The sequence below is a fragment of the Leptonychotes weddellii genome, chromosome 9, assembly GCF_054177405.1.
Source record: "Leptonychotes weddellii isolate Sample4059 chromosome 9, ASM5417740v2, whole genome shotgun sequence".
In the NCBI taxonomy this organism is placed as follows: Eukaryota; Metazoa; Chordata; class Mammalia; order Carnivora; family Phocidae; genus Leptonychotes; species Leptonychotes weddellii.
In genome coordinates this window covers 65,862,766-65,889,580 of record NC_138377.1, presented here as the reverse complement: position 1 = coordinate 65,889,580, position 26,815 = coordinate 65,862,766, and the positions used below count along the sequence as shown (strand labels likewise).

At 41.1% G+C, this 26,815-nt stretch overlaps 2 protein-coding genes across 3 annotated transcripts; one reads left to right on the top strand and one right to left on the bottom strand.

The window, feature by feature from the left end:
• The first annotated feature begins 64 nt into the window (after positions 1-64).
• Positions 65-14,478, top strand: TOX4 (TOX high mobility group box family member 4). The gene is made up of 9 exons (XM_081830786.1): positions 65-171; positions 383-451; positions 7,098-7,340; positions 8,206-8,466; positions 8,818-9,048; positions 10,622-10,702; positions 11,034-11,777; positions 12,883-13,046; positions 13,742-14,478. The coding sequence occupies exons 1-9, from the start codon at positions 166-168 to the stop codon at positions 13,800-13,802; spliced, it is 1,860 nt and encodes a 619-aa protein (XP_081686912.1). The 5' UTR covers positions 65-165; the 3' UTR covers positions 13,803-14,478.
• Positions 14,479-15,000: 522 nt separating this feature from the next.
• Positions 15,001-26,815, bottom strand: METTL3 (methyltransferase 3, N6-adenosine-methyltransferase complex catalytic subunit). 2 transcript variants are annotated; one of them, XM_081830788.1, is made up of 11 exons: positions 26,547-26,815; positions 20,245-20,462; positions 20,079-20,150; positions 18,245-18,420; positions 17,424-17,640; positions 17,019-17,206; positions 16,605-16,643; positions 16,314-16,422; positions 16,129-16,194; positions 15,869-15,981; positions 15,001-15,233 (listed from the first exon to the last, which is right to left on the bottom strand). In XM_081830788.1, exons 1-11 carry the CDS (start codon positions 26,644-26,646, stop codon positions 15,122-15,124), a joined length of 1,410 nt encoding a protein of 469 aa, XP_081686914.1. In that variant the 5' UTR covers positions 26,647-26,815; the 3' UTR covers positions 15,001-15,121. The 2 variants fall into 2 exon arrangements, with proteins under 2 accessions (XP_081686914.1, XP_081686913.1); XM_081830787.1 differs by having other exon boundaries at positions 19,746-20,150; positions 26,547-26,813.

Below are 26,815 nucleotides of genomic sequence, written 5' to 3'. Positions count from 1 at the left end.
TAGCTACCCTTTCCGTCCGCTCGGCCATCCCGGCAACAGCCCCACGGCTCTCCATCCAATCAGCGGAGAGCGACGCGCGTCCTTGCGGAAGTGACGGCAGTTCGAGTCCGGTGGGGGCGGTGGGAGCGATGAGGGAACTGAGACTGTGGTAGCCGTTGTGTGAAGATGGAGGTAGGAACCTGAGCGTTAAGAAGGCTGGAGAGAGAGCGCGGCCGACCGAGTCGAAGCAGAGGCGGGAAGCCGGGCGGAGAGGCGGCTGACGGGAGGGGAGAAGAAAGCCGGGTTTGGGAGTGTTGTCAGAATGTCGGGGACAGAATCCGTCGCTTCATGCTAACTCTCTACTCCCCCTAACTTATCCCCGCCGCTTTCTTTTGGTTTCCAGTTTCCCGGAGGAAATGACAATTACCTGACGATCACAGGGCCCTCGCACCCCTTCCTGTCAGGGGCTGAGGTGAGCACGAGCTGCCGACGCTGTGGGGGGAGGGCCTGAGGCAGCGGTGGGGTAGGGCGGTGGGGAGGAGAGCGTGGACGCCCGGGCCCGGGGGCTGGGAACAAGGGGCCGAGATTGGTGTTCAGAGAACAGTGGCAGCTGCTTCCCGAGCCTATGAAGACTAAGGGGAAGGCCCGGGAAGCTGCTCTCATCAGAAAAGCAAGACTTTGAAAAGAGCTAACCCATTTCAGAGTGATTCTGGATTGGAAGACAGGGTGGAATTGTTTCCTTTCATTGGGGAGAAATAACTACAATTAGGGGGATCACAGCGGGAAGAAATTGGGGTAAGGGAGGAGTCTATACTTAAGGGGTTAACTGTGAACATGTGTTCATTCTTGGAACTATCTCTGTTGTAGGGTCTTTGTTTCTCTTAAACTTCTACTCAAAAAAAAAAGTTAGGTTTACCTACAAGCTTGTTTCGCTAGTGACAGAATGAAAGGAAATAGTTGCCAGAAAACATGGAGTTGAGTACATGTGTTTCTGTTTGCCAGTGACTCAGAGTTTGGGCAGGTTACTTCACCTTTATATGTCACAGATTCCCTAGCTGTCAAATGGCTGTAATAATGGTTTCTTATGATGTTGTGAAGTAGAAGTAATGCTAATGATGAGGTGCTTTAGTATCTGTGAAAAAGTTTTGCTTAAAATACTGTCATGATACAGATACATATCACTTGTTTAGACAGGGCAAAATAGTAAGATTTGGAACAGAAAAAGTAAATTTCCCTGTCTTTGAAAAATTAGTCTTGAGCTTTCTAGGATTTGGGTTTTGTTTTGTTTTTGAGAATTTTAGTACTTTTTTTCCCCCAAAAGTGATGAGAACCACTTGCATCAGTTTTTGTTGTTTTTTTTTTTGGTTTTTGTTTTTTTTTTGTCCTAAGAATTCTCAGTTGCTGTTGAGTAGGCTTATCCTGGATTAAACCTTAATATTTCCATGGATGAGAATTAGATTGAAAAGGGACAGTTGCTAGTTTGATTTCTTTATTGCCATTATTGGTTATTGTTATTCTCTTAAGGAGGGGAAGGTGTAGCTCAAATGAAGGACAAATTTAGAAATGATATAAAACTAAATCTCTTTGATGCTTTCCAGTCTCATTGCCGTTTTTTTCTGAATGATATCTCCATGGTTTAATTTCATTATTTGGAGTGTTGTAAATCTCACATTGGCCTTATCCACATGAACGTGCATCATTGCCAATTTCTTCTGAATCAGATTTAAATTTAGAGTGTGGTAAATTTCACACTGGCCTCATCAAGAAACTTTCCAGGTTTGAGTCTATCCTTTTTTTGTTTTTATGACTTTAAGAAATTTAACAACACAACTATTTTGCCAAGAAGCTCACAATTAAATTTCAGTGTCTTCCTTTAGCTTAGGTCTTTGTCGTTGCTAACAGTTCTTCTCATTACAACTTCACCCTTCCTTCCCCCCCCTTTTTTTTTTTGACCTTTATTTCAATTGGTTTGTGGTTTCTGTTGTACCTGGTCTTATTGTGAACCACCCCCAATATAACTTAGAACTAGGTAAAGGTGATATTAAGTTTTTCTTTTAGAAAAAGAGTGATATTTAGAGTTTTCTTGCATGAAAAAAGATAGATATCCAAAAAATACTAACCATAAAAAAAATTGAAAAATTGGACTTCACTGAAATTAGGAATCTCTTTCCATCAAAAGACATCATTAAGAAATTAAATAGGTACACCACAGACTGGAAGAAGATATTTTAATATACATACCTTACATATATTTAGGATATATCAAATACTTAATGTAGAGTAAAAGAATCCAATTTAAAAACGGGCAAAAGGGGCATCTGGGTGGCTCAGTCATTGGGCGTCTGCCTTCGGCTCGGGTCGTGATCCCAGGATCCTGGGATCGAGCCCCGCATTGGGCTCCCTGCTTGGCGGGAGGCCTGCTTCTCCCTCTCCCACTCCCCCTGCTTGTGTTCCCTCTCTCTCGCTGTGTCTCTCTCTGTCAAATAAATAAATAAAAAATCTTTAAAAACGGGCAAAAGATTTGAACACACACTTCACAAAAGAGGGTATCCAGATTGCCATTAGGCATATGAAAGAGTGTCATCATCACCCATCAGGGGAATGCCAGTTAAAACTATAACGAGCATGACTGTATACCCACTAGAGTGGTTAAAATTAAAAACACTGACAAAAGATTTTGCAAGGAAGTAGATAACTCTTAATCATTGTGGATTAAAGTGTAAATTGATTCAGTCACTTTGGAAAACGGGCAGTATCTGCTAAAAATGAACATATACCTACCCTGTGACCCAGAATTTCTACTCCTTGATGTATACATGAGAGAAATGAGTCCATGTATTCCCCAAAAACATGTATGTTCACAGCAACTTTCCTCATAATAGCTAAGCACTTGGATACAACTCAAATGTCTATAAACTGGTACTAGTAAAAAGGGATACTACACAGCAATAAAAAAGGACATCAAATACTAATAAATGTACCTTGGGTGATCTCAAAAATATATTGTTGAGTAAAAAGCCTGACATAAAAGAGTAGACACTATATAAGTTCACTTTTTTTTAAATGAGTATAAGGAATAGACAATGTGAAACTATGATAATAGAAATCAGAATAGTGGTACCTGTTAGGAAAAGGAGAGAGTATTGACTAGGAAGGAGTATGACAAAATCTTTTACAGTGATAGAAATGTTCCGTATCTTTGATCTGGGTGATGGCTAATTGGATGTTTCCATAATGTAAAAATTCCTTGAGCTATGTACTTTAAATCTGTATACTTAAGTTATACCTAAATAAGAATACTAAAAATTTCTAAGGAGTAAGTAAGTATCCAGAGAGGAAGGCTTAGGATGTGTTATAGCATTGCTTGAGACAGGAAAGTTCTATCTGAAGGGAGTTTAATCTGTTTTCCTCATTCTCATTGGCTCTTCCACAATGATACTGTGCTTTGAGCACTTTTGGGAAATAATATAAAGATTCCTATTTTTAATTAGGAAAAGTACTTATAATATTAGAACCGGTTAATTATTTCAGGCTGAATAGTTAAAATTTTCACTACTACAGCATTTTTTTAAGAACAGTGAATTATCTTTTTTTTTTTTTTAAAGATTTTATTTATTTATTTGAGAGAGCGAGAATGAGAGAGAGTACATGAGAGGGGGGAGGGTCAGAGGGAGAAGCAGGCTCCTCGCTGAGCAGGGAGCCCGATGCGGGACTTGATCCCGGGACTCCAGGATCATAACCTGAGCTGAAGGCAGTTGCTTAACCAACTGAGCCACCCAGGCGCCCAGAACAGTGAATTATCTTAATGACCCATTGTACCAGTGTACTATGAGTAAACAGGTGTTGGATTAAAATAAATTTCTTTAAAATGAGTAATCTACACAAAGTATTTTTTTTTTAAGATTTTATTTATTTATTTGACAGAGAGAGACACAGCGAGAGAGGGAACACAAGCAGGGGGAGTGGGAGAGGGAGAAGCAGGCTTTCCGCCGAGCAGGGAGCCCGATGCGGGGCTTGATCCCAGGACCCTGGGATCATGACCTGCGCCAAAGGCAGATGCTTAACCGACTGAGCCACTCAGGCGCCCCTACACAAAGTATTTAAAGAAATACTGGGTTGTATGTTTTAGCATGGGGAAATAGGAAAAGAGGGAAATCTTTTTTTTTTTTTTTTTTTGGTTCTCTAAATAGCTGAGCATCCTTGTTTATAAACTGTAATTCCCAAATTGTTTCCTCCCTCAAAAAGGCCCACGAATTTAACAGAGAAGGAAAAGAAGGCTGAATGAGAGGGTAGCTATATCATGTTCCTGTTTTCTCCTCCTGAGTCAAAATCACTTATTTTTACCTGAATATTTGCTACAGTTTTATCTTTGTTTTATATGTGGTAGAGTATGATCTAGTTATGTAGTAGATCCACTAAAAATAACTAGAGGGGCACCTGGGTGGCTTAGTTGTTAAGCGTCTGCCTTCGGCTCAGGTCATGATCCCGGGATCCTGGGGTCGAGCCCCACATCAGGCTCCCTGCTTGGTGGGAAGCCTGCTTCTCCCTCTCCCACTCCCCCTGCTTGTGTTCCCTCTCTCGCTATGTCTCTCTCTGTCAAATAAATAAAATCTTTAAAAAAAATAAAATAACTAGATATTCATTATTGGCTTTTCCCCATAATGTTATAGATCATTTATGGTAGTAAAAGAGCTTTAGAGTGAATCTCTTGTGTTTATTCTAGTCTATAGTTTACCCTCTGTATTCTTGATCATTGCTATTTTTTTACTTCTTTTACTTAGGGAAGAAACAAGCAAATAAGCAAAACAAAACCCCCCAAAAAACAACATTAAAGCTATGGATACTGAATAACAAAGCTTGTTCCACATTCCAGGGGGTGGTGCATAGAAAGAATGCCTTGTTAATTCGATACAATGGAATCTCTGCATGTCTGGTTTTTTAGTGTAGTTCTTGAGAGCACTCCAGATGGTTTATGTGGGGTAGTCCTTTGCGGAACACTGGTCTCTTGTTTGGGATATGAATTTTTACTTTTTTTTTTTTGTTCTCTTTAACAAATAGTATCATTTTCATATCTTTGCAGAGTTGACTTTTGAAAGCCAAAAAAAGATAGGCAGTTTTTGCTTTTCAAAACATTCTGTTTCTTGTACAAATTGAAAACTACTGTCGTACAACTATTAATCTAGTACAGTAAATGTTTCCCCGATCCTTTTTCCCATCCCCATAACTTTGTTCACATGAAAATTTGGTAGAAATCTTTGTGCTCTCTTCTTGAAAAATCTCACATGAACCTAAACTGAAATTTCAGAGAGAGTCATGGACCTGAAGTTCCTAACTTTCACGCAAGAATCATGAGCTGTGTACTGAGAAAAGTTCAGCTCTTGCGGACATTTTTAGTTTTTCCCATCAAGAACTGCTTGCTCCTATGTTACTTGTACAACTCTCATGTTACATCTCAGACAACTACCAAATTTTTACCATGTTAAGTAAAATAGTAAGGATCTTAGAAAAGGAAAATGTAGAAATGAAGCTATATATATATCTTGTTTGTCTTGTAGGAAACTTTTTTCAGTTTGCCAATGTGATTCAGAGAGATTAGGCATTTCACAGACATATTTTTGTTCTCCCTAGTTTCTACTAGCTGGAAATTCCTTTTTAGCAATGTCTTCATTAAAAAAAAAAAAAAAAAATGGTGGGGCACTTGGCTGGCTCAGTCAGAAAAGCAAGTGACTGTTGACCTCAGGGTTGTGAGTTCAAGCCCCACGTTGGGTGTAGAGATTACATAAATAAAACTTAAAAAATAAAATAAAAAATGGTGATATTAGTGAAACCCTTTCTGGGCCAGTAATAACCTTGAGGAACTCTTAAAGAATGTATTGTTTAATCATGAGGAAAAAGTGTGGGTACCTATGGAATTTGATCTGAATCAGTTGATATTTACTATGCCATGTGATAGGTTGATTGAATTTAAAGTTTCTAAATTCCAATTATCTATAACTGATTAGCAGGTTGCAAGTTAATAATAATTAGGATATTAATGTTATCATTAATAGCAATGATTAATAGTTATTAAACAAAATAACAATATACGGAGAGTACTGTTACAACTCTCATTTTATAGATGAGGAAAACCCCTTCAGAGTCCTTTAGTAAGTGGCAGAGCTGGAACTTGAACCCAGACCTCTCTGACACCAGAGTCTCTTGCAAGTATTTATAATGCTCTTACTGCAGATGTCGCCATTTTAGTTTTTTACTGTCAAAAAGGAACCATAGCATTTAATGTATCTTAGTTCAGACATTGGTCTGTTAGCTCTACGAATGGTGGACCCATTCAGTATAGAAAGAGTCTATTACTGTAGTTGAATTCAGAGGAAGGAATTGGGTTTTATAGCTAGCTGGAGTAATCTTCTGCTTCCTCTCTTACAGAAAGGCTCTGTCAGAGCAAGACTAGGAATGTTAGAGAACCAGTTTGCCTTTTGGCTGTAGCTCTTATGAAGGTTTTTCTCCTCAGTATATTAACCTTATCTTGACATCATTGGGTTTTCCAAAAATAAATCTTACTTGTTGTTAACATCATGATTACTAAGATGGAACTCTTAAGTGTAGATATTTTAGAAGAGGTATCGTTCTGTGACAGTACCTTTTAGGATTTGCTTCAAAGGAACCTAAAAACAGTAGTCAAAAGTATAATTGTCTGGTTGAAAATGAATTTCTGTGGTCTGATAGTTCAGGTGTATAATTGCAAAATAACTGGTGTCTATTAGAATCTTTTGAGAGTTTTTAAGCATCATAGGCAAAACAATTTATAAAGACTGGGTCCTTACTAATAGCTGAGCACTCATTAGAACAATAAGCATGATAGGATAACAGATGGCAAAGATAAAAAACTGAAAACTGTGATTGATTTTGGCAGCCTCGTATATGCCATATGACCAAGGGTATTTGGGAGAACAGAGGTTTGTTTGTAAAATTAAATAGGTCCTAAGAAATTGATAACAAAAACAGGATCCAGGCTGAAAAGAGGTACACTAAGAAACTCCAGTGCCCAGCCATGTTCTTCACTTAGCAGTATGCGGTTCCTCCTCTTCCCACTAACTTTTTTTCCCTTTTTCCCCCTACAGACATTCCATACACCAAGCTTGGGAGATGAGGAATTTGAAATCCCACCTATCTCCTTGGATTCTGATCCCTCACTGGCTGTCTCAGATGTGGTTGGCCACTTTGATGACCTGGCAGACCCCTCCTCCTCTCAGGATGGCAGCTTTTCAGCCCAATATGGGGTCCAGACATTGGACATGCCTGTGGGCATGACCCATGGCTTGATGGAGCAGGGCGGGGGGCTCCTGAGTGGGGGCTTGACCATGGTAAGGGGCAAGACATTATCAAGCTTACCCAAGCTCATGGGCTTGGTAGTGGTATGGGAGATAAAAGTGACTCTCTCTTCCCTACTACACTTGGGTATTACTTGGTTCTCATTCTGTGTTTAAAGGCTCACCAACAAAGACTTAATTTCCCCTGAAGGAAATTTATCATTTCAATTAATTTTACTTGAAAAATGATTTAAAATTATAAAATGTACAGTGTTCACCCGGATATGAAAATGATTGGGATGGGGGGTGTGTTTTTTTCCCCCATCTATAATTGCCATCACATCCTAGGATTAAAATGTGAGTGTGAAAAAAAAAATGTGAGTGTGACAGCTGGCACGTTGAGAGATTTATTCAAAACCAGTCTGAACCAATGTATTGTGGATTACTTTGTTATAAATTGGTGTATTGGACTTCCAGCACATTTCTTCAGTAGCACATCTTCACAGTATATTTGATGCCAAACATCTCTAACATTGGCCTTATTTACTCTTGATTGCCTGTATGTTGCAACTTTAAAAACCATTATTGTAGGAGAGTACAGGAAGTTTTTCTTTACCCTATGTGTCATCACTACCTCCAGATTACTGAATAATTTATTTGTTCTTTAACTTGTCCAAAATTAAGACTTCTCTGGTTATTTTTCATTATTTTGGAATAGGCTTTTGAGTACAAAGAAGTGACTTTAATAATTTCTGTACTTTATTAAAAAGCTTAATATAGATAAGTTATTTGATGTTTAGTCTTTAAATGACGATACAATCTGGGTAAGCAAGGGTTATAAACTGTCCTGAATTCAGTGGGGGGAAAGAGTGGTGTTTTTTTATATTTAGTGTTTAATTAGTCCTTCTGCTTCTCTCAGGACTTGGACCATTCTATAGGAACTCAGTATAGTGCCAACCCACCTGTTACAATTGATGTACCAATGACAGACATGACATCTGGCTTGATGGGGCATAGCCAGTTGACCACCATTGATCAGTCAGAACTGAGTTCTCAACTTGGTTTGAGCTTAGGGGGTGGCACCATCCTGCCACCTGCCCAGTCACCTGAGGATCGTCTTTCAACCACCCCTTCACCTACTAGTTCACTTCATGAGGATGGTGTTGAGGATTTCCGGAGGGTGAGGCATTCCCTGCCAAAATCAAATCTGCCATGATATTCTGGGATAAAACTCCTGGCATACAGAGCCTACTCAGTATTATTTGCTCCTGCCCTGCCATCTCCTCTGCTCTTTTCTGGGTATGGGGTCCTGCCTCTCAATCTACAGTTTATAATGCTTTTCCCAATCCCCATTCTAATTGGTCCTCACCTACTTTACTAATGTCTTAATCCTATTGCCTCTTTTTAGCATTTCTGAAAATTCCATCCATGTGCCTAGTTAGTTCCCCCACATTAAAGTCCTTTTCTTACAGTTCTCCAGACATGATACTTCCTTCTTCCCTTTTGTAATTCTCTCTTTTCTCCCCTGCAGCAACTTCCCAGCCAGAAGACAGTTGTGGTGGAAGCAGGAAAAAAGCAGAAGGCCCCAAAGAAGAGAAAAAAGAAAGATCCTAATGAACCTCAGAAGCCAGTTTCAGCATATGCTTTATTCTTTCGTGATACACAGGCTGCCATTAAGGGACAGAATCCCAATGCCACTTTTGGGGAAGTTTCAAAAATCGTGGCCTCCATGTGGGATAGTCTTGGAGAGGAGCAAAAACAGGTGAACAGAACATGGAGGGAGTAGTGGGTAGTGAATGTCCTAGAAATTTTTAAGGGGATAAAAAACTAAGTTTTCTTTTAACTTTTTAAGTTGTTCTTATTTAATATCAACTCGTTGTTAACAGCACATTCACAGATCATACTTTGTCTTAAAGTTACAGCCATACACTGAATCCAGAATGTACATCAAAAACTATTAATAATGTTTATAAAAACACTGAATCTAATTTAAACCCCGTTTTTTTTCCATATGTAAAATTAGACCATTCCTTGGTAAATAGCATCTCTAAAATCCACTAGCCTTAAGTTTGAATTTAGAGTTTAGTTTATGGTTTTTTCATTGGCCTAGTATAAACTTGAAAACTATAGTTAATCTCTCTAAATTTAATATGGATTTAAAAAATAGGGGCACCTGGGTGGCTCCGTTGGCTAAGCATCCAAATCTTGGTTTCATCTCAGGTCATGATCTCAGGATCGTGAGATTGAGTCCCACGGTGGGCCCCACAGTGGGTTGTGGAACCTGCTTAAGATTCATTCTCTCTCTCTCTCTCTCTCTCTCTCTCCCTCCCTCCCCCTCTCCCTCTCTCCCCCCACCCCTCCCCCACTCCTCTCTCCCTTGCTCTCAAAAAGTAAATAAATGAAAATTATGATACTATGTAAATATACAATTAATACTGAAGATGGCTATAATTATCATTGCCCTAGACTCCCCAGGTCTTCTGTCAAAGTGAGTCTGCTACTTAATATTTGAAACAAAAAGCTGAAACTTATAACTTATAGCAGTTATCTATTGCTGCTCAACAAACCACAAATTTAATAGCTTTAAATAGTGGCAGTTTATTATTTCTCATGATAATATGAATTGGTTAGATGGTTTTTCTGATGTTCTTGCCTGGGCTCATTCTTGTGGTTTGTCAGATGATAGCTGGTATGGCTGGCCAAGGTGACCTTGCTCTCATGTCTGACATTTGGTGCTACTTGGCTTAGATTCCCACACATGGCCTCTCATCCTTCAAAAGGCTAGACTGGCTTCCTTATAGTATGGCTGACTTAGAGCAAGGTCTCTCTGTCACTTCAGGCAGAATTGCATGGTCAAAGCAATTCATAGAACTATCCCAGATTCAAAGGAAGGGGAAATAGGCTTCAGCCCTCAATGGAAGAAAAAGTATGCAAGATGGGAGGAATTCTCGTGGCCATCATTGCAAATAACTTGCCAGATTCCTTAAGGGAGAATATACCCATTAGACACAATTCCAGGCTAAGCAGACTATTAATCTTACACAATGTTTGGATCTGGATTTTTTCTTTTTTCTTTTTGTTATGAAGGTGGGCATGGTGTTAGCTATAGAAGGGTAGTTGTCCTGGCAGGACTTGCTGATTGGCTGACTTTGAGATGCATGGTCACTGGAAAGTCTGCCATGGAGGCTATCTTGATTACTAGCCAGAAGTATATTCACTAAAAAGAGTTGTCAATATTTAACTGAGATGAATTGTCATTCATTGATAAATAATATAGAATTATTAGTTTTTTCTAGGAGTATGGGGACTTTAAACAGTCTCTGCCTTTCCTGTAGGTGTATAAGAGGAAAACTGAAGCTGCCAAGAAAGAGTATCTGAAGGCTCTGGCTGCATATAAAGACAATCAAGAGTGTCAGGTAAGAGGGTTACTTAAAGCAATAAGAAGATTTTTGGAGCTGTTTATTAGCAGTTAAAAGAAGTAAATACCACCAAAAACCTGTAGGACCTGTTAATACTATGTTGTATTAAAAGCTTAAAAGTATATAACAGGTTTCCTATTGTTTCCATCATAAACCTTGCCACAGTCTGTCTTTCTGAGTTTATCTCCATTATTTACTCTCACAGCTCTTTTCTTTCTTTCTTCCACTCTGTGATGTATCTTTTCTTGGGAGATGATTAGAGTGAATATGTTCTGGGGAAGAGAGTAAATTTCTGACTTTCTTTCTTTCCTTTTTTTGGGTCTTTTAGGCCACTGTGGAAACAGTAGAATTGGATCCAGTGCCACCGTCACAGACTCCTTCTCCACCTCCTATGGCTACTGTTGACCCAGCATCTCCAGCACCAGCTTCAACAGAGCCCCCTGCCCTGTCCCCTTCCATTGTTGTTAACTCCACTCTTTCCTCCTATGTGGCAAACCAGGCATCTTCTGGGGCTGGGGGTCAGCCCAATATCACCAAGTTGATTATTACCAAACAGATGTTGCCCTCTTCTATTACTATGTCTCAAGGAGGGATGGTTACTGTTATCCCAGCCACAGTGGTGACCTCCCGGGGGATCCAACTAGGCCAAACCAGTACAGCCACTATCCAGCCCAGTCAACAAGCCCAAATTGTCACTCGCTCAGTGTTGCAGGCAGCGGCAGCAGCTGCTGCTTCTATGCAACTGCCTCCACCCCGACTACAACCCCCTCCACTGCAACAGATGCCTCAGCCCCCCACTCAGCAGCAAGTGACCATTCTGCAGCAGCCTCCCCCACTGCAGGCCATGCAACAGCCTCCACCTCAGAAAGTTCGAATCAATTTACAGCAACAGCCACCTCCTCTGCAGATCAAGATTGTGCCTCCACCCACTCTGAAAATGCAGACGCCCTTAGTCCCACCAGCTGTGGAAAGTAGTCCTGAGCGGCCTGTGAACAACAGCCCCGAGGCCCACACAGTGGAGGAAACCTCTCCTGAGACAATCTGTGAGATGATCACAGATGTAGTTCCTGAGGTGAGCCTGTTTTCAAGTCTTTCTCCAGACCAGTGGAAAGGTAGAATTATTTTGGTTGACCCAGTAAAAGTGGAGGTTGCTGCTGGCATTTAATGTCTGGCAACCAGGAGTTCCTTTAGGAGTTCCCTGCAACTGTGACTTGTCCTACCCATGATAATCTGTATTGTTCTTGGTAAGAAACATTTAGGAAGGTGTTCTGTCCCAGACCACCCCTTAACTAAGCAAAAGTCATACTGCAGTTCTGCGAGAGAGGATAAAGCCTAAGTAAGCGTGGAGTTATTTTTCAGAGGTATCTATCCAAGGATCCTAAACTTTGGAGATACAAGTTCTTCCATTTCTCCTACATCTCTGCTGCTTGGCTTGATGTGTTTTAAGTGGGGGATGGATAGCTTAAAAAAAATTGGTTCATATTATTGAGTCTTTCCAAAGAGACATAAATAGATGCCAATTACCACAGTTTTAATAAATTTGTACATCACTAACAGTCATTTAAAATAAAATATGTTTTGGGGCACCTGGGTGGCTCAGTCGTTAAGCATCTGCCTTCGGCTCAGGTTGTGATCCCAGTGTCCTGGGATGGAGCCCCGCGTTGGGCTCCCTGCTCAGCGGGGAGCCTGCTTCTCCCTCTCCCATTCCCCCTGCTTGTGTTCTCTCTCTCGCTGTGTGTCTTTCTGTCAAATTAATAAAATCTTAAAAAAAAAAAAAAATGTTTTGAGACTCCAGGTCCACAATTACTGAAGCAATCATTTAAAGAAAAATAACCCCCCATCAGCAGGAAACTATGAATCTCCAATGTCTTTCCCTTTTTCTAATGGCATAAACCACTCTACTCACACTGTACTTTTGAGATTTTCAGAGGAGTAGTAGTCAAGTGTGGAATAAAGTTAGTGATAGATAAAATTAAAGAGGACTAGCCAGCATTCCGCCAATTGGAAGAATCTTCATGTCAGTCTCAAGCTGCGTATAGAGGGGGAGACCAAGAACTCTTTTAGGATTCTGCCCCCATATGGGGGCAGCTCCATTGGTTCCCAGAGTTAGTTTGTCTAGCTGGCTAGTTAAGTAAGTAGCAATCTAATTAATCTTTTGGGCTCTCTTCCTCTCATAGGTTGAGTCTCCTTCTCAAATGGATGTTGAATTGGTGAGTGGGTCTCCCGTGACACTCTCACCCCAGCCTCGATGTGTGAGATCCGGTTGTGAGAACCCTCCTGTTGTGAGTAAGGACTGGGACAATGAGTACTGCAGCAATGAATGTGTGGTGAAGCACTGCAGGTGAGCTTATAGTTTCCCTTCTTATAATTCAGATATTGCGAAGTTAACTGTTGGAAAACGGGTAACCCTGAGCATCACCTGACCTTAGGTAGACTAGATTGCTATATGTATGTCTGATTATATAGAGGCTACTAGAAAAGCTTCCCCTGCTTAAAAAGAGCTTACATTTCCCACGTAGACAAAGATGATATAATTAGCAGTTTTTGCTTTTTGGTTACATTATATTCAGTTACATGTGCTCTTTAACATTCAGTTACATATGGTCTTTTAAAAAATTGTAACACCTTAAGCTGTTAGTGACTATGGATATTAGCTTAGCTTCTCTCCTTACTGCAAATCCAGCTACTCAGGGAATTAGAATTTGAGGTGGACCATTATGCTAAGTGGTAAGTAGCATAAGAAGAAGGTGCTAAGTGTGGCAGAAGGGGTGGGTGGTAGGGGCGAGAGAAGTTCTGAAGATTTTGCCCATCTCCCCAATTTTCCTGGGATTTACCTCTATCTGTGAAAGTATTGGTATTTTCCTAAGTCAGATCTGCTTCAGCAAATCAGGATTGTCTAAACTTAAATAAGGCCCACTGCCCTTAGATTCATATCGGGTGATATCATTTCATCTTAATGAAGCTATTTAAGACAGAGTTCAAAAAGGCTGTATCTAGGCTGTAATTCTAAGTTTATGTGTATCTCTTCTCTCTTAGGGATGTCTTCTTGGCCTGGGTGGCCTCTAGAAATTCAAACACTGTGGTGTTTGTGAAGTAGTCCTTCCTGTTCTCCAAGCCAGTCAAGACTTATCTGCTGGGAACATGTCTAAGAGCCTCTTTTTAAAAAACAAGTTGGGCTTCTGGTAGTGCCTGACCTCAACCCATGATGGTCCTTTGTGCTTTTCCCCTTTTCTGTCTCTTCATCAGGGGCCATACTATGGAGCAAGGCCATTGAGTTGGCTGTAATCTGGAATTGCTTTTTACTTTCAAGTACAAGCAGAGATACCAGTGATAATAGCAGAGAAGGGTAAAGGGAATATGAACAAGCAGAACATAGGGGTGGTGATGGTGGGGGGTTGTTTGAGGAAACTCGGTATAATTGTCATAGGACATGCCTAAACAATTATTAAAATGATGGGAGAATACTCAGCTTTGAGCCTAGGCTAAAACACTGTGTGCATCCATTTTAAAGGGGATAAAAAGTTGCATTAAAGGTTATCTCTTAAACAGGAACGATTGCTGTCACACCTATACATTGCTTGGAGAACAAAAGTTTTCAACAGAGCAGGCACCCTGGGCTGTAGGGAAAATACTATCACCTGGGAGTTTCTTATTTATTTCTCTTTACAAATAATGTTATTTCTGTAATCCTTGATCCTCCCTCTTGCACTTACCACAGTTTATGAGTGTAAAAGGCAGAAGTCTATATCCTTAATATAAGAGGTTTTACCAAAGTCTAAAGAAGTTGTGTTCACTTGTGTTTGATGAAATATCTTTTAAAAGATAGGCTAGAGGTGTTTTCACTTACATAATATATAGGCTAATTCTCTGTACACCGTAGGGATTCATTTAAATTTAATCTAAGATGTGCTTATCTCATTTTTCTTGGAAATAAGCTAAAAAAAAAAGACAAGCAAAGCCACATAGTTGTGAAAGGGTAAACAAATATTTAGAGCATGTTAGCCCTAATGATGATAACCTTAAGTGAAATCAAATCTTACCTTGAGAAATAGCTGTCCCAGAGAACCCCCTTCTTGATTACGACATTCATGTAGTACTAACTGCTAATCACTTTGATCCTATATAGTATAATCAACATTTTAATGCTTTCCATGCACTCATTTAGTTTGAACCTTACAACAACCCAGTGAGGTTAGGTAGCATATTCCCAGCTTACATGCAAGAAATCCTACTGAGAGATAAGGTGCACGAGATCACACAATGTTAAGTGGCAGAGCCAGATTTTGACCTTGAAATCCCAACTACAATACAAACTTTTATTTAAATAAGGAAGAAAAACTATTGTACAAATATTACTCTTCAGGTGCAGCCTACAGAGCCATGGCTGTAGGTGCTTAGCTCTGTAAGGAAGTGCTTCTACAGATTTTTAGGTTTAGAGATGATACCATCTGGATACCTTTGCTTGAACCGGGCAACCACATCTGGGTCTAGTAGGTGGATCCCATCCAGTTGGTTTCCAAGGGTGATCCTGAAGTAAAGATAAAGAAGGGGCAAACCAAAAATCCTGGAATTAAAAGGCTTAATATTGTTAAAAGATGCTTACCTTCTATTAAGGCTGCCTATCATCTCATCTAATATTCATGCCAATTCTTTTAAGAAGACCTTAATATTGGAATAGTATTTGGTAGTATGACTGGTTAGGAATTGGGTAGATTTTGGTGTTAAAACAGGCTGGCTCTGTATTACTTAAGGGTTAATAACAGAGAGCTAACCAGGCGTACTTCACAAAGTTGCTGCCAATGAGTATTCTTTGGATAAAAAAATGCTAGCAACATGTCTTCCAAAGCTCTACCAACAGTATGAAAGATACTGAAACTGTTGACAGTAAATGGATTCTTAACCACCAGGGGGCAGATTTCAATACATCCCATAGAATAACTGAGGAAAATCTTTAGTAGATACCCTTTAGAGAGCAGTGATTTGGGTCTTAAAACCTGTTGGGTCTCCAGTGAATGTTGCAAAGCCCCATAAAACAGTTTAAATACAAGCTTGGGTGGCTTCTGAATCCTCTGAAGTCCATTTTTAAACTACTGAAATATGAGGTAAAGCTCTACTAACAGCCATCCTTGACCATAAACAGGAGGGCTACTATGTTCGCCTTACCAGTTGGGCTGCACATTGTGTGGTCGTCCAAATAACTCAATCTTGCGAGTGCCAGGGGATAGTCTCTCAATCATGCCATAGATTTCATCTGGTTTATGACTGGTAGAACGAACCTAGGAAAGCAAGGCTCTAGTTACTTTTAAGTTACCAAAGATTGCAAGTCTAGCCCTTTCCATTTATATTTATGATCAAATGAGAGAACCTGGAACACACCTGACTTGAATAATGTGGAAGGTTTGGATGCCTGGGGAAGCACATACCTCAGCTACGATCACATCGCAATCCAGACCCTGGTTGAAGCCTTGGGGATTTCCTTTGACACCAACCTGCTCACCACAGAGAACAGATTACCTTATGGAACCCCCAGCATTTGAACTTTTTCTCAATAAGTCCAACAATTCCTCTTTCTGCTCCACCTATTGAACTGGGCCCCAGTGTTGCTCACCAAGCAGTGTTCCTTCCCGTGGTTCAACCAGTGACCTGTACGGCCTGTCCGAATGATGCGCTGCAGTTGATTTGTCTTCACCCAGATAATTTCATCTACCCGTTCATAACTGTGGGACATAAGAAAGAGAACTAGAGCTTTAATCCGGCTTTCACAGTTTAGGGGTAGTACCATCTACTCTACAGAGGAAAGGACTCACAGGGAATACTTGGGAGAAGAGAACACATCTCAACTACAGCAATTACATTTCTATTTCCTTCAGTAGAAAGCAACACAATGATCACTACTTACCCCCAGAGGTTCAGACATTCTCTGCCCAACTCCATGGCCCTAAAAAGAAAAGGGTTAAACAGCTGCTTTCATGTCCGTATTTTTTATCCCTTCAAGATACCGAAATGTTTTCAGTAGACATTCAGTGAACATTTACATGCAAGACACCGTTAGGGCAACAGGATGGATCTAAGAATGAAAACATAAAACAGTATCTATTCTCAATGGCCTTACCTTTCATAAGGAACAGATGTAAAGTTAAATAGAATTCAAGTATCATTTATGTTATATACAGGCAGTAGGTCTCAGTAGCAAAAAAGGCTGACATAGTCATACAGTTAATAGCAGGGCTAGGAAAACCCAGGATTTTATTCCCACCCAGTACTCACTCTGTACTATATCTGCCCATACCTACATATCTTTGAACTGCATTACCTGCCTGTGACCCAGAGGAAGAGAAAGCCATCATCCTGCAGTACTGGTATGTTGAGCCTGCGCATCTCATCATCTGTCAGGGTCCCATAGGGCAGCTCCATGTGAATATCCCAGGGTGGGTCAGCCATCACAACTGCAAACTTGCCCAAGATACTGACGTCCAGGTAGCGGATATCACAACAGATCCACTGCATGAGGTGGTATTTGGTCATCTTCCCTTCCTTCACTCTCAGATTCATGGCCCCAGTCCCTCTTTTCCATTTGATTTTCCTATTCCATTATAAATATGTATATCCCACACCATTCCCAATCCGTAAGATAGATTGCCTGCTTTCCTACATGTATGGCTGCCCTACTCAGATATAAGTCTCTAAGCTGAAATAAGTTTTCTGAGCGGACAGGTACCTGAGGAGGGAAGAGTCGATCTGCACTGGAGTCACCTCCAACACTCTGTGTAAGAGCAAGCTCCTGGCTAGGTGTATGGTCTTTGCTCCCAGGAGCCTCAGAATCCATGCAAGCATCAATTTCATAGTGAACATATTTGCAGGTATCCATGTGGAAACATGTGTTAAGGAAAGAGCAGTCACCTAATGACTCATCAGTGTGTTTATTGATGATTCGTCTGGGAAAATAAAAAGGGAGAATGAGAATCAAGATGGTGTTCCAGAGTCAGATCCCATAGTTCAAGTTCCAAACTGTTTCAAAATTTTGTCTTTTATTACCCTCTCCTAATTTTATCTTTAGAGCTTCCTCCAAGAGTTTTCAGAGAAAGGAAGCAGGTAACATGGAAATCCATAATTCACACTAAAGAAGAATTTAATTCCTCTCTGAGCAAAGACAACTTTCTTAGGACAGGAAAAAGGGCTTTCTGGTTAGAGCTGAATAAAACACTGGCCTTAGAGCCCAAGTTCCTACTTCTCCTAAGATCATCCTTCCAGAGAACTTTAACTTTTACTGGGCCTCAGAGACAGAGATGCCTTGCTAATGCAAGAAGAAAGGGACATTATTTAAAAAAATCTCACATCTGTTTGGGAGTGCAGTCTGTATTCTCTCCCACAGAACACTACTTCTGAAAGTACACCTTCAGAATCTGGAGGTCTAATACAAATCATTAAAACCATTTAATGACAGGATCAAAGACAGAACCCCAGTGACTGGAAGAAATGTGCTGAAAAGGAATGAGTGCGTCTGGGAGCCCCACCCCACCTCTCTCCCTCCCAAGACACCTGAAGTGCAGCTTGCGGCAGGGCCGGTCAGCATCACTGGCTTTCATACACTCCTCCTTGGTTCCATAGTCACAGAACTCTTGTACTTGGGCCCGACCTCGTGAGCGAAACTTTTCAACAATGGACTGTTCCTTGGCTGTTGTTGTATTTAATAACTCTAGGATCTCCTGACTGACCTATGACAAAAGAAGTCTTAGACTTAAAAGGGTTTGCAGATAAAATGAGCCCTAAACCACCTCCCTAAATTCTACTTGACAATGTCCTGTTGTAAGAGGTGAATGAGCTAACCTAATACGGGAAAATTGGGAGTTCTAGGAGATTTATCATGGGTTCAGTCCTTTCTTACAGATCTGCATTTGGGATGGAATTAAAATATAAGAAGCCTGGTTCCTACTGCTGAGCATTAAGTTAACCTCCCCTCCCCAGGAAAGCAATCCTTCCCACCAAAACCACTTATATTTACATAACCAAGACACAGTAAGTACTAAGCACTTTACTGTTTAGCTGAGTCTATGCAACAGTTCTGTAAGGGAGGGTACTCTGGTTATCCTCACTTTAGAGATGAGAAGACTAAGGCTCAAGAGAAGTTAAATTTAACTTGTTCATATTTACACATCTAGAAGTAGCAAATAGGTAAGAATTCATGTGAGTCCATTATTTATATTCAGAACCACAGTTAACTGCCAATCACATTGGTTAATTATCAGTTTCCCTAATTAATGGTCCATGGTAACTACCTTCCAGTATTCATCTCCATTCATCTCCCTCTATTCCTATATTTGGGTTCCTCTTCCTTTTACCTGATGATTCTTCCAATGACAGACATTCTCAAAATCGGAGTTTCTCAACATTGGCATTATTGACATTTGGGGGAAGTAATTCTTTGTCGTGTGGGGATTATCCTACTATGATTGTAGGATGCTTAACAGTATTGCTTGCCTCTACCCAGTAGATGCCTGTAGCACGACCCTGTGTTGCGACAACCACAATGTCTTCAGACACTGCTAAATGTTCTCTGGGGGAAGGAAGTGGGGAAAAATAATCCCCAGTTGACAACCACTATTCTAAACCCTCAACCCTAAGAACTGCTCCTTGCCCTAGGGGTAAATCCCTCCCAACCAAAGCTGCCGGGTTGGCTCAGTTGGTAGAGCATTCAACTCTTGATCTTGGGGTTGTAAGTCTGAGCCCCACAATGGGTGCAGAGATTATTAAAAATCTTTAAGGGGCGCCTGGGTGGCTCAGTCGTTAAGCGTCTGCCTTCAGCTCAGGTCATGATCCCAGGGTCCTAGGATCGAGCCCCGCGTCGGGCTCCCTGCTCAGCGGGAAGCTTGCTTCTCCCTCTCCCACTCCCTCTGCTTGTGTTCCCTCTCTCGCTGTGTCTCTCTGTCAAATAAATAAAATCTAAAAATAAAAAAAATTAAAAATATTAAAAAAATAAAATCTTAAAAAAAAACCCAAAGAAACAAAGTATATGTGTGAAAGCATTTCCATCTACCCCTACCTTCTTACTCTGTTGTTCCTTAGTAGACTGTTGGTTCAGAAGGCTCTCTATCTCCAGATCAACATCTGAGGCAGCATGTTTCCTTGATTTCTTGGTTGGCTCCTTGGCTGCTTCTGATGCTGTAGAGGCCAGGCCAGAGGCCAAAGAGCTAGCAAAGGCAGCTACTGTGGTTGAGTCCTGCTCTGCACGCCGCTTCTGCCCTGTGATAGTCCCTGTTACCTCCCCAGGGCCCTTCTTTTCTGCCACAGCACCCATCATAGCAGAGAGCTTGGAATGATCAGCATAAGTCACAAGAGTGGGATGTGCGTCATCTTGTAAGAGACCTCGTTTTACCTCAATCAACTCCTGAGCTGCAAACTTCTGTAGGAGGCTTTCTACCCCATCTTGAGTGGCAGGGGCATCTGGCTAGGGAAGGAGGGGAGGGAAAGGCAATAAGACACTGACCATGAACTGAAGCAAAGAAGTGGTATATCCCAACCCTGTCTTATCAGATCATTACCGTGGAGATGGCAAGACGGATGGACACAGCATCAGTGGGCAATGTTAAGGCCAGATCAGAGAGGTGGTGTAACAATTTCTTCTCTAACTCGGGGTCTGTAGCTAGTTCAGGAACTGCTGAAGCTGTGCTGGGCTTAGGGCCACCAGAAGTGGGTGCAGTAGGCACTGGGCTGTCACTGCGGAAGGTGGGAGACAGTGCTGCCTCTGGATTTCGTAGATCTAGGAGTGAAGAAAAGTGAAGAAAATGATAAAGGGCAACCACTGTAGGTCTGTCTAGACACTCCTCAGGAGTCAAATTCTCCAACATTCACAGCATGTACTTTCATTTCATGCAGAGAATTCTCTGACCAAATTTAGCACTAGATCACCTTTCCTCAATCATACTCAAGCATTCACTGCTTTGCCAAGATAATCCTGGATTTTCTGGGAACCACTTACCTTTTCTCTGAGTAAGAGGTATTTTCCTAATTCCAGTCCCTGCTGTGGTTCAAAGGAAATTAGCAGCATGGTAGATTTAAATGTCCATACCACCTCCCTTCAGTCACTCTAAATGACAACCGAAATAATCAACCCAAATTTAGGGGCACCTGGGTGGTTATTCATCCCAACTCTTCATTTCACCTCAGGTCATGATCTCAAGATCCTGAGTTTGAGCCCCATGGTGGGCTCCGAGCTCAGCGGGGAATCTGCTAAAGAGTTTCTCTCTCCCTCTGCCCCTCCCCCAGCTTGCTTGCACATACGTGCTCTCTCTCTAATAAATAAATAAACCTTTAAAAAAAATCTTTTAAATAATAATCAACCCAAATTTTAAAGCCAGAGATATTTTCAACAACCTAAGCTGTGATCAGCTCTTCTGAGGAATGGAGTTTGAATTTTAAAGAATCAAGGCCACTGGACATCAGAGGATATGTAAAATGACAGTATTGAGGATTAGAATAGGACCTTTTTCTTTATTTTTAAAGATTTTGTTTTTAAGTAATCTCTACACCCAACATAGGGCTCAAACTTACAAGCCCAAGATCAAGAGTTGTGCGCTCTATTGCCTGAGCCAGCCAGGTGTCCCTAGAATGTGACCTCTAACACTCAAAACACAAAAATTTTATAAAATTCTGCAGAAGGGCACCTGGGTAGCTCAGTCAGTTAAGCGTCTGCCTTCGGCTCGTGTCATGGTCCCAGGGTCCTGGGACTGAGCCCCTCGTCTGGCTCCCTGCTTAGTGGGGAGTCTGCTTCTTCCTCTGCTCCTACCCCCACTTGTGCTCTCTCTCACTCGCTCTCTCTCACAAATAAATAAAATCTTAAAAAAATAAAATACAGGGGCACCTGGGTGGCTCAGTCGTTAAGCGTCTGCCTTCGGCTCAGGTCATGATCCCAGGGTCCTGGGATCGAGCCCCGCATAGGGCTCTCTGCTCAGCGGGAAGCCTGCTTCCCTCTCCCACTCCCCCTGCTTGTGTTCCCTCTCTCCCTGTCTCTCTCTCTGTGTCAAATAAATAAATAAATAAATCTTTAAAAAAAAAAATGAAATATTTAACTCAGGACTTGTATCAGAATTCTGTTAAATATTTTAAGATATGAGCGGGTCATTAGTTTACATTTAGAAATATTTTGGTTACTTAAACATTTTTACTCTAATGGAATTGACTTTAGTAAAATTTGACTCACAAATTCCAAGGAAAACGGAGCTGAACTATATCAAACACCTTGCTGGAACAGTTACATTTTATGAAAATAAGTTACACCCTATTTGGAAAACAGACTCCACAATACCATACTAGCTGGAAATGTTAAATAACTGACAGAACTGGGGTGCCTGGGCGGCTCAGTCGTTAAGCGTCTGCCTTCAGCTCAGGTCATGATCCCAGGGTCCTGGGATCGAGCCCCGCATCGGGCTCCCTGCTCAGTGGGAAGCCTGCTTCTCCCTCTCCCACTCCCTCTGCTTGTGTTCCCTCTCTCACTGTGTCTCTCTCTGTCAAATAAATAAATAAAATCTTTAAAAAAAAAAATAACTGACAACTTTGTTCACTTTGCTTATGATTCCTTTATGTTCTGCTGAATCTTAGAGTAGAACATTTGCCAGATGAACTCATACAAGTTCCTTGTTTTGTTTGGCAAAGAGGTACTGTATACATGGAGATCCCTGAAGCACTTTCAAGGTCGAGACGAAAAAGAATTCAAGAGCAACGGACCCAAGCTAAAAATATGTAAGAAATATAAGTGACAGGTATTATTTAGCTTACTTGGAAGACTACAGGCAAAATTTCTGCACTGAACAGGATTGAATGATGACTACTGAAGTCCTTGCAACTCAGAGATTCTAGGAGTCTAATAAACTTGAGCTAAAATACCCCAATTACAATTTACAATGAGAGAAAACTCAACTTTTTTTTTTTAAAATCAGTCAAGTTTTAAAATATTTTGAAGTAACCAAAAACTTCTTTCATTAAGCAACTGAAGCACAGTCAATAATAAGTATCATTTTTAAGGCAGAAGAAACAAGGTATTCTAAAATTAGGATTTCAAGGGCGCCTGGTGGCTCAGTTGGTTAAGAGCCTGCCTTCGGATCAGGCCATGATCTCAGGGTCCTGGGATCAAGCCCCACGTTGAGCTCCCTGCTCAGTGGAGAGCCTGCTTCTCCCTCTCCTGCTTGTGCTATTTCTGTCGCTATCCCTGTCTCTCTCTCAAATAAATAAATATCTTTTAAAAAAATAAAATAAAATTAGGATTTCAGGGATGCCTGGGTGGCTTAGTCGGTTAAGTGCCTGCCTTTGGCTCTGGTCATGATCCCAGGGTCCTGAGATTGAGTCCTGCATCAGGCTCCTTGCTCGGTGGGAAGCCTGCTTCTCCCTCTGCCTGCGTCTCCCCCTGCTTGTGCTCCCCCCCCCGCCCCCGCTTGTGTGCGTGCAAGTGCTCTCTTTCTCTGACAAATAAATAAATGAAATCTTAAAAAAAAAAAAAAAAGATTAGGATTTCAGGATTTCAGGGGGGCCTGGGTGGCTCAGTCAGTTAAGCATCTGCCTTCGGCTCAGGTCATGATCTCAGGGTCCTGGGATGGAGCCCCACCTCAGTCTCCCTGATCAGCAGGGAGTGCTTCTCCCTCTCCGTCTGCCCCTCCCCACTCATGCTCTCATGCACCTGCGCACATGCTCTCTCTCTCGCAAATAAATAAATAAAATCTTTAAAATTAGGATTTCAGGCATTACACCCACAAATTGTTTTTTTTTAAATTTATTTATTTGACAGAGAGAGCGAGCACAAGCAGGGGGAGCTGCAGAGGGAGAGGGAGAAGGAGGCTTCCAGCTGAGCAGGGAGCCCGATGTGGGGCTCGATCCCAGAACCCTGGGATCATGACCTAAGCCGAAGGCAGACGCCTAACAACTGAGCCGCCCAGGCACCCCCCACAAATTGTTCTATATATTATATACTGATGTAGCTCATTATTATACACTGATATAACTCATTATACATATATTTATTTGTTTTATACATTATATACTGATATAACTCATTATATATCTTTAACTCCTACAGTATGCCAAAGGGAGTAAATCATATTAGCTACTAAACCAAAGACACTGTTAACAGAAAATGGGGCTAAAGGAAGATGTGGGTAAGTTTTAAGTCAATACCCAGGATACAGGTCCTTTGTTATGCAGCTCTGAAATTTTTAATATTTTAGGTAAGCCATAAATTATCCATTACCCCTCCCCCTTAATTCATGTTCAAACTTTGTGCCAGGTACCTTACATATCCTGCTGCCATTAATATGAGCTTTATTTTGTTTATTAAAAAACGGCTATGGCACCAGGGTGGTTCAGTAGATAAAGCATCCAACCCTTGGTTTTGGCTCAGGTCATGATCTCATGGGTCATCAGATCAAGCCCCACATCAGGCCACGTGCTCAGCGGGGAGTCTGCTAGAAGATTCTCTCCCTTTGCCTCTCCCCCCACTCGTTGGCAGGCCCTCTCTCTAAATACATCTTTAAAAAAATAAAGACCTAAAAAAGTAATAATAAAAAATATCTAAATAAAAATTTTAAAAGGCCTATGCTCCCTATAGATAATACCTCTACACCTTTTTTTTTTAAACCACCTTAAGGGAAAATAAATAAATTAATTAAATAAACAAACAAACAAACCACTTTAAGGTATGACTGAATGTAAAGAGCTGAATATACTTAACAGATATAACTTGATGAGTTTGGAAATAAGGTTACACACCATGAAACCATCACTACCATGAAGGCCATAAACCTATTGGAAAAAAAAAAAATGTACTTTAAAAATGCCAAACTAAGGAAAGTCTCCCAATGTTTCTTTGTCCATGGTATTTGCATTCATTAATGATATGGATACATTTTAGTTCACTTAATATCCTTGTCTTTTCTCACTGAGCTTTGTAGTAAACAATTAAGTATCAGATTTCAGTAATGCTATAAAAACCAAGAGGTAGTAAGAAAATTTTTATTTCCTGTGAGAAAAGAATGGAATGATCTAAATTATCAGCAAGCCTTTGGTTATTCTGACATGGAAACTTGATTAATAAACTAATAGAGTATGTCTCATGTTTTCCTAAGAATCCTAATGCTCAAAGAAATAGGTTCTTTGGAATAACCAAAATAATTCAAAGAAAGAACAGTGATAGGCTGGTTTATTTTGTGTTTTATCTCTATCTACTCCCACAGTACCAGATGGGCGAGCCAAAGCTCTGGGCCAGAAGACAATACATGTTTAAGCACAACCTTAAAAATATTTTTATGTAAGTCTTAACCATATTCTTTAGGCGAGATGTACTAGGAATCCTAACCATATATTAAGTGGGTCAAGAGATTAAGTCAAGAGATATTTATATCCAAAAAAAGAAAAAAAAAGAATATTTACATTCAAGGGAGAATACAATCTTGTTGTCAGAATTATTAAACATGCTTAGCAAGAAACTGAAGTATCGACACTCTAATAGTTAGGTTTGCACATGGCATGAAGTTTGGTTAATACCAAAGTGTGGTTATTACCATGGAAAAGTGAAATGGAACTTAAAATCGACTACTAATTGAACTCCGATCATAGGACTTGTACTTCTTCTTCCTCTACTTGCCCTGCCCTCTTAACTTCTCTTTAATTATCTAAGTCCTATGTAGCCATCAAGATCAAATCACAAGTGCTAACTAACTCATGTTGCCTTTGCAAATAAAGCCAACTCTTGTTACTTTTCCCTTCCCTGTCTATACTTATTTTGGATTCATTCATTCAGCATTTTACATATATCATATCATAGTTCTGGATTTTTTATAAGCATCTGAATTTTTTTTATAAGCATCAATCCTTTATCCCCCCTAAATTTTAAACTCCCTGAGAGCAGAGACAATATGTTACTTATCTTTGTCCATTTTTTGTTAGGCACACTGTAAATACTTAACAGATGTTTGTTTATTATGGTGTCAAAGTCCTGACAGAACATCTTCTAGGTTCCAGGGGCCAGAACATGAGCACATGGACCTGATATGTACCAAGACAAGATTTAGAGATGGACTCTAGTATACTAATAAACATTGGAACAAACTACCACAAGGATGGTATGGATTCACTATCCTTGTAGATCTTTGTAACTGATTTGCCTTAAATAACCCAGGGCTTGTGCTGGGGATAGGGGTAGATAAAATTGGACAATCATTTGAGGTTCCTTCAAGTTTTGTGACACAGGGGCAACGGAGGGGAGAAAAAGTTTAAAAACATAAAACAAATATTTTCAGGTTTCTGCTTGGAACGCAGATGGCTAAGACAATACCATTTCTTCTACTCATTTAGCAACTCTGTGAGGGTCCCTGAGCTGGTCACTGTGGATATAAAGTTTCGGTCCGTGTTCTCATGGTGGCTACAGTGGCAAAGAAACGACCACTACAAAGCAGTCGCTATAACGGAAGAACAAAGCGCCATAGGAGCAAAAAAAAAGGGGGGGGCTTAACTGTTTCAAGGGATGGGGGGGCTGAGAGGCCTAGCAAAGGCAACGTTCCCGCAGACTTAAGAGGAGTCTGCCAAGCGGACGAGGGTGGGGTGGGGTGGTGGGGACCAGGCTTCTGTCCCAAGAAAGTGAACTGGAGGAGTGAACCAAGGCCCGGGGTGGAACGGAACTGCGACTACGCACAGGAGGACGAAACGTCTGTGTGCTGAGGGTGAAGAGGAGAGTACTGATGTACCAGGTATTAAAGAAATGGCCGCTTGGGAAAGGGTGCTGGCTTGGAAGCTCTTTTTCTCCAGGGTTCCCTCCCGCCCTCCCTGGCTAAACCTCGGCCCGGACAGCCCCGCGCCTCACCCAAGTGCCCCGAGTCCTGCTTCCGCCTCCGCTGCAGCCTCTCTCGCAGCGAGTCCAGCTGCTTTTTGTGGGCCTGGATAGAACTCCACGTGTCCGACATCCTAGTCCCTCAGCCGGGACACGTCTCGAATCAGGCGCGGTGGACTAGCACCTCCCAGCCCCAGCCGCAGGAAATCTCCAATTCTCCCGCGGACACCCCCAGGCTAACTGGAAAGAGTTCCGGGTAATGCGCTAGCCGGGAAGTCATTTTCCGTTTCCCGCTCGCTTTG